The sequence below is a fragment of the Lycium ferocissimum genome, chromosome 3 (genome assembly GCF_029784015.1).
Source record: "Lycium ferocissimum isolate CSIRO_LF1 chromosome 3, AGI_CSIRO_Lferr_CH_V1, whole genome shotgun sequence".
NCBI classification, from domain to species: Eukaryota; Viridiplantae; Streptophyta; class Magnoliopsida; order Solanales; family Solanaceae; genus Lycium; species Lycium ferocissimum.
The window spans coordinates 9409507-9417545 of record NC_081344.1 but is presented as its reverse complement, the minus strand read 5'-3'; the positions used below and the strand labels follow the sequence as shown (position 1 = coordinate 9417545).

The 8039-nt window shown below is 33.3% G+C and overlaps 1 protein-coding gene and 1 non-coding gene across 2 annotated transcripts; one reads left to right on the top strand and one right to left on the bottom strand.

Moving 5' to 3' along the window:
• The first annotated feature begins 1707 nt into the window (after positions 1-1707).
• TRNAG-GCC (transfer RNA glycine (anticodon GCC)) lies at positions 1708-1778 on the top strand. The gene has a single exon. It is a non-coding gene; the product is annotated as a tRNA-Gly (tRNA).
• A 736-nt stretch (positions 1779-2514) lies between these two features.
• Positions 2515-7120, bottom strand: LOC132049621 (uncharacterized protein At5g01610-like). The gene is made up of 3 exons (XM_059440494.1): positions 6876-7120; positions 4397-4451; positions 2515-3085 (listed from the first exon to the last, which is right to left on the bottom strand). Exons 1-3 carry the CDS (start codon positions 6960-6962, stop codon positions 2715-2717), a joined length of 513 nt encoding a protein of 170 aa, XP_059296477.1. The 5' UTR covers positions 6963-7120; the 3' UTR covers positions 2515-2714.
• Positions 7121-8039: the final 919 nt, after the last annotated feature.

Genomic DNA, 8039 nt, shown 5'->3' with positions numbered 1-8039 from the left:
TAGTTTCTAGTCAAAAGAAATTGTAATTTAAAAAATAAATGAGCTTTACTTCCTTATTATACTTTCTCACCTCACGGTTGATACATCAAGATTGATCAAAGATTACACTCGTCACTAATATGTTCAAGACAACGTACTGCACATTCATAAAAATTTCAACATTGTATGCCCGAAATTCACCAAAGATATCAAAGTTAAAAGTCGACAATCTTATTGCTGCATAATAAGCGAGTTGCTTCACATTGATTTTATATATCACTGAAGGAATATATATATATATATATATATATATATATATATATATATATATATATATAAGAGGTTAAGAAAAAATTGGTAATTCATTTCAACTCAAATTCTATTTTAATTCAAATTTCAAAAATAATGTATAATGAAAAGATAGGATTCTTATATCATACTTATCCTTATCTTATACTATGAATATAAATTATGTAGAATATACACCTCAAAAGCTTTATCCTTAATCACACGATTTATCTTTATTTTAATTCATATTCAAAATATTATTGATGACTCATTCAATACAACCAAAGAATTTAATTTTTTTTTAAAAAAACATATAGAGATTGATGATTTCTCAAAATAAATAAAAAACCTTTTTTTAATATTGGAACTATATAGTTGACTTACAATAATTTAGTCTCATCTAATTGCTGAAATGATTTAAATTAATATTTAATTGAAGCCAACTTTTGATTTTGAATTTCATGACAATTAATGACTTAAATAATCTGAGAAAAGCAAATACTTTATCGGATAAAAGACATCTTTGAGTTTATTCTAAATAATTACATAATGGTAGGAATAAACTTCACCACATTTTTATCTTTCAGGTTAACTTTAAATTTAATGTGGTATTTGATTAGTAGATAACTCTTATTTAAAAGATATCTTTTAATTTGGATGGTCCTACAATTATGATATTGCTAAGTATGAATTTAGCACATTCTTATCTTTCAGTTTTATTATAAACTAAATTGGAATTTGGTAATACGTAACTCTTTTCTTAACGGATTAATTAGGATAAACTTTAGCTTGATAAATGCAGATAAATATTGCTTGTTATAATTAAAAAGTTTAAATTTTATTTCTCATAAATTAATTTACATTTTGGAATTTGATAAAATTAATTTAAAAACTTTGTCCTAATTCTCATTAACTTTGTCTTAAAATTGCTAAGTGGCTTGTTATTAGCTTGCCACTTGGCTTAACCACATTGCTTGTACCTCTCCTTTTTTATATATATAGATATAGATATAGATTTTTAGATGCCCGTTTGACGAGATCTTCTGCAAATATATTCTTTTATTTTTCAACTGCTTTCCCCTAATACGAAAACTTTATAACAACCCTCTTCCTTTTAAGGCTAATAAGAATTGTAATTGTCTAAAGCTTAAAGTACACGATGATTGTTATCTTATTATTCTTCGATTTCATCTTTTGTGAAGGAGTACGACTAGGCATAGAGTTTAAGGGGAAAAAAAAAGATTCTTGAAATTTGTAATCTTTAACACATCTGTGTCTTTTCTATGGCTATAAAATCATGTTTTAAAAGTCAAATAAGAAGTTTAAAGTTAATTATTTAAACATGAAAAGTGTTATTTCTCATGAACATACTACTAAGTGTGTCTCGCATAAATTGCAGGGATTAGGTAATACATGACACCTCCATAGGAGTAGACAACAGCACCAGTGGTCTAGTGGTAGAATAGTACCCTGCCACGGTACAGACCCGGGTTCGATTCCCGGCTGGTGCACTTGTTTTTCAATGTCCCTCTTTTGCTGCTGTCTTATTTGCTATGCCCTGTTTACTTTCTGTATCGCCTGTTTCAAACTGCCTTGCTCTGAGTTACTTGAGTCAAGGGAAAATAGTCTCTCTGTCTCTACGAGATAGGAGTAAAGTCTGCTTATATTCTACCCTCCCAGACCCCACGTGTAAAAATATACTGGGTATGTTGTCATCGTCATCTATCTTTTGCCATGCTGACAATCATGTCTATGTTGTGTGACTCATATCTGTGCCCTTGTGTCCAATTGTGAATTATATTTTCTAATCAGAAAATTAGTCAGTAACCCATGAGAGAATCAACCCCATCTTCAAAAAGTCCATGCCTCTAAGCACTGAAGTGCTTCAGGTTCATAGATCTCCTAACATATCACTTCATCACATGTCGAAGAAATTTATTTATGTAAGTGCTGAAATAGGTTCAAATATCTCAAATATTTAACAGATCTAGTTATAAAAGATTCACGTGTTTATATTTCATAAGTGCAATGAACATTACAATTAAAATCAAAGTTACAAATATTAACACAACTGTATCACATAGCAGTCATAACTACAACTCAAACAAAGAACCAAGTAAGAGCTAGAATGCCCTTTAAAGGCATCAGAATATATTACGGTTTAACATATCACTTCATCACATGTCGAAGAAATTTATTTATGTAAGTGCTGAAATAGGTTCAAATATCTCAAACATTTAACAGATCTAGTTATAAAAGATTCACGTGTTTATATTTCATAAGTGCAATGAACGTTACAATTAAAATCAAAGTTACAAATATTAACACAACTGTATCACATAGCAGTCATAACTACAACTCAAACAAAGAACCAAGTAAGAGCTAGAATGCCCTTTAAAGGCATCAGAATATATTACGGTTTTAATGTTCATAACGAGTTGATCACACTAGAATTTATCTACAGTGAATCCATCTCTCAAGACCTCATAAGCCTCCCTACTACGGGATTTCTTCAACCCAGCCGTGATATAAAGCTTCGATTTTTCAGATGAAATAGCAGTAACTTTTACCCAAATCATAACCTTCGTTTTCATTCCCTCTATGTCAGCCAGCTTTCCTTTCTCCAAGTACCCAGTAACAGAGGTAGAGAAGCGCAATACAGACGAATCCCTGTAACCAACCTCACATACTGAAGGAATATAGACAGTGAGCTTCTTGGTTTCTTCATTAAACTCGTAGTTAGTGGCATCACGAGGGAAAATGCCTACTGGAATGTCATACTCCTTCAGCAGTTCTGGCAATGGCTTTTGCATTTTTCCTACAAATCCAATGCAAAGCAGGGATGAGAGATACCGGCTATTTTGGCAAAAGAATAACAAAGAATGAAAGAAGAAAGCTTATGACTTCAAATTTATAGCACCCGCAACAAAATGATTCAATGGTGTACTAAAGAGTAAATGAAGAATTCGCTATTGTATTAGGTAAAAGATGCCACCGGGAGAGTTAGCATATCCGGAGACCACAACGACTCGGGGACATACTACAGTTGTCCCCCATTTCTGTCACCTCACGTCACATCCACCCACTCCAGTCAGAACGTCATCATGCGTCATCATGCGCGTGGGCATAGTGACATCCGCACAGTCTTATCATCATGACTTGTAGGGTAGGATAGCCTAGTTCGAGTCTATATAAACAAAAGGCTTAGGAAGAAAGAGCAGAGGCAAGATCTGGGATTTTCCCCGCCATATTGTAATATCATCACTGGACTATTAATAAGAAGAATCATGGAAGTTTGTCTGGATGAACTCTTGAAATTATTTTCTATTATTCTGATTCCTTGTTCATCATATTTATGCTTGCCATTACTCCGAACCGGGCTCACAGATAGAGCTCTCGGGATAGGATACGACCCACTTGTCTTCAAACCCTATGAAAATAAATCTCTAACTGATTTTTCGGTTAAACCCGATTTTACAGGAAAACAACTATAAAAATTTCAAAGTATACCTTTCGAGAAAGCAAACATTTGGATATATTATTTAAATTCAGCTTAGCCTCTTTTCTTTCAAGAAAGGATTGATTTTTCTGCGGAATTTTTTTTTTTTTTTTTTTTAAAAAAGCTGGAAGCTGATGTTTTCTTTTGACATTCAACATGGCTTATCACAAGCAAGTTTACAGACTGAATATTCAGAAACCACTATCCTATACATATCGAGACTCACCACACGGGGGAAAATGTAAGCATTTTATTTAGAGCCTGTTCGGATGGGCTTATTTTAAGCAGCTTATAAGCTGTTTGCAGCTTATAAGCTAAAAAAAAAAAATTGGGGTAGCCTAACTTTTTTTTTTGGCTTATAAGCTGTTTTCAACTTATAAGCTGCTTTAGATAAGGTAAGTCAAACGGGCGCAATTATTTTTTTGAGTTTATTTTAAGACAAAATATTTTGTTCCTGAAAATACTCAAAAAAAGTGAAAACGAAATTTTATAAGCCAATCCAAACGGGCTCTTACATGTGTTTACTAGGGCAAGGATTGCTAGCAGGCTACTGGTTCAGACAGGTTCAGAATTGGACCTAAAATTAGAGAAGACAAAAGAGGAGTCAAAAGAGTAATGAGGAAGACTAACCTTTAAGCTTGTTCACCAGCCATTTGCTTCCTCCCTCGATACTGCTTTGCAGGGACTGATTTTAAACAGGGGAAAAAGTGTGAGCCAAATGTAAAAAGAAGACGAGAAAGAGAGAAAATTCCATGCCGAGAAGTGTTCTTTCTCTGAGCAAATTGCAAATTAGTAGACATTTTATTTTGCGTTATGGTAGGGATTCCGTAAATGGTTTCAACTCACACGCCATACCAGATTGACACATCAGATTTTAATAAGATGGAAACTTTTTTTCAATTGATCACATCAATTTCAGTTACTCATGGCCCAATTTATGTGGCACACTTCCTTGTTTAGTCATTCTCAAAAAGAATGTCACTTTTCTATATTTAGAAACAATTTAACTTTATGAGATAATTTACGGCCACACAAATATCTAAAATTTGTTTTGGATCACAAATTTTCTCCTTCCTTTTTTAAACTCCGTGCCAAATCAAATGGTGCCACATAAATTGAGACAGAGAAAGTAATAGTTTCCGTGGCAGGAACTTGAAAGTGACAGTTTTTAATTACTTTTTCCTGTTTCAAAGTTTGCATCATTATCTACAATAAAAAAGAGAAGAAAACCATAACCTAGCAGTCTAGCACTATACCTAGATTTTCAGGAAATGAGAAGTTCCCATTCAAAAGTAAAGCTTCACCCTTAGGGATTTTTGGCATATTAGGACGTTGATTCTGCACTTACTTTTTTATTAATAAAGGAGGATAAGACACAGCACATTTTTCAGCTTCACAAAAGAAATTTTTGTGCTTAGAAATCCAAAATTGCAACCACGAAAAAGAAAACACAGTTCAACAAATTATCTCCAAGCACTACAATAATTCTGTGTCTGCATTAACAATTATTACTGCAGCAAAGATACTATCATTTGAGGAAAATGAAAGTTCAAAAATGATGGCATGTGGAAGAAGAGACTATTCCCCCAAAACTTGATAGCCAAAATACTAACACATGGGAGTAGCACGACTTAATAAAAGTTTGTCAAACTGGTTTTCTGTCGAATTATGAGAAAATCAGTAAACTAAGATCTTAGTACACTCCGTTACCAATCTATTCCACGCTATTTCGTTCCCACTTACAGGGAGAGTCATTTACTCAGAGATCTTGTTCTTGAAAAGGAAAAGCAGAACACCCGCAAGGATGGATCAGTTGGTTGAGCATGGGGCTTTCATAATGAAGGATTAGGTCTCAGGTTCGAAACCCCCTGCCTACAACAACAGGAGATTTGTCTTCTGGGTCGAGGTTGTCGCACGGGCCTTGCTTAGTGCGGGTTATTTCTTCTGTATGATTTGCAAGCAATTGCACAGGAACTGGATTTACCTTGTGCACGCCCGAAGGGTAGAGGCTGCGGTTCCCATGTCATCAAACAAAAACAAAAAAGGAAAAGCAGGTCAAACTGCTTAGCTGGCTGGTTTGAGTAATTTAGATACTATATAACTTTAAGCATTTGCATTCTCAAACGTTATACCAACATAATCTTTCATATCAAATTCTTTGTTTACTCTTAAGGACCACCATTGATTCATGGTCTTGGTAATCATCTAATGATGCTCCTCTAAGGATGCTGATCCGTATGAGTCGTGAGCTTTCTTCTTTCTTAGTTATTGTTTTGCCAAATTCTGAAACAGACAGGAGCTATCTCATCCCTGCTTAACATTGGATTTGTAGGAAAAATTCAAAGGCCATTGCAAGAACTGCTGAATATGACATGCCCAGAAGGTATTTTCCTCGTGATGCAACTATGAGCAGGGGCGGACTTATAGCCAATTTAGTGGTGCTCCAGCACGCGTTAAACCGGACGCAGATTGGGTATAGTTACATAGAAAATATATGAAAATTAGGTATAAAAACTCAAAAAGCACCCTAGAATCAATCAATTGAAACCCTTTACATAGAAAATATATGAAAATTAGGTATAAAAACTCAAAAAGCACCCTAGAATCAATCAATTGGAACCCGCAATCTAGTAATTCCACAAAATATTACTCCCTCCGTCCATTTTTACTTGTCCAGTTTGGAAAATCAATAGATAATTACCGTTTTATTCCTATTTTATCCTTATTATTAATTACTGGATAAGACTGGAAACCTCAAGGAACTGTCAGTGGCTTCACAATTTTTAAAGTATGTTTGATTGATTTCAATCACTAGATGAATTAGTAATAATTAGGAGTAATATAGTAAAATTGTCATTTTATTTATGGCTTCTTAAGCGTCTGCCAAGTCAATACAGGACAAATAAAAATAGACGGGGTGAGTAATAAGAGGGTGAACGATCATCAGCATTAACCATAAAAAGTTTAACATTAATGGTAAATCAATTAATTGAAACCCGCAATTAGTGAGTCAGCAAAACGTATTAAAAAAAAAAAAACATAAAGTAGAGAACTGCAACTAAGGATTGTAAATGAATGTAAAGGAAAGAAAGAGAGAAAAAAGGCGTACATTAATGTCATCACCGACAGAATTGATCTCCTTGTTGGCTTTCTGACCAATCCAGTAGGAACCAACCTTGTTCAATATCTGATCCATTTATAACTCTCTCAATTTATACAAAAAGCCAACTAGAAAAGCTGTATGTTGAGAGAATAAACAAGTCTTCTTCGTTGTTGATTGTTCTTAGGGAGAATTTCTTCTCTACTAAGCAACACCAATATTTTTCTTCATTTCCTATTGGCCAAATACACACCCTTGCCATAAATTATCATTTTGACACCTTAATTTTACGAGTTGACCAACTCAATACCTCAACGTGACGAGTACTCCTTCCATTCATTTTAGGGTAAAGGGTCAAAAATGCCCCCTCTACTTTGTAAAGTGGCTAAAAATTATCTTCCTTTACGAATTTGAGTTAAAAATATTACTCCCGTCATTAAAGTTTTCAAATATACCCCTGTCTTAATAAAAATTTATAAAAATTTCTAAATTTCTCGAAATAACCCTATTTCATTTTCTAAACCTGTCTATAATATACTTAGATCGCTAAATTCATACTAGAAAATAAGCCATAATTACAACTTTGTGTATCAAATTAATGAATAATTCAAGATATTTAAATTGTGGTTTCCGTTTCTTGATTCATGTCAAGCCAATCGGAAAAAAAAAAAATCAAATCGCTGGCTCTATGATCGTATGGATTTTTTTTATTTAGTTGGGTCGGGTTTAAATGGAGCTGGTTTAAAAAATGAAATCGGGTTATTTTAAAAAAATTTGGGATTTCCATTAAGACAGGGGTATATTTAAAAACTTTAATGACGGGAGGGGTACTTTTGACCCAAATTCGTAACTGAAGATATTTTTAACCCTTTTCCCAAAGTAGAGGGTTAATTTTGACCCCTTTCCCTTCGTTTTGACTCGTTAACTATACTAAAAAGTTAAAAACATAAGCGGATTCAGGATTTAATTTCTAGGGGTTCAATTTTAAGATTTTTAGTATTGAACTCATTATTCTTAAAATTATGGGTTTATATCTACTATTTATTATAATTTTAATAATTTTTTACATATAAATTTATACTCTGTATCAAAAGTTAGGGGTTCAATTTGAACCCCCACTTATTATACTAGATACGCCCCTGATTAAAAATAGTTGTCACTTTTACTTAATCA

What these genes read in the sequence shown, in the direction of transcription:
- LOC132049621 (XM_059440494.1), bottom strand. Translation starts at nt 6,962, where the DNA reads ATGGATCAGATATTGAACAAGGTTGGTTCCTACTGGATTGGTCAGAAA. An exon ending in CTGTCGGTGATGACATTAAT is followed by an intron (nt 4,452 to 6,875) that starts GTACGCCTTTTT and finishes GTTTAAAATCAG; the next exon opens with TCCCTGCAAAGCAGTATCGA. An exon ending in GCTGGTGAACAAGCTTAAAG is followed by an intron (nt 3,086 to 4,396) that starts GTTAGTCTTCCT and finishes TTGGATTTGTAG; the next exon opens with GAAAAATGCAAAAGCCATTG.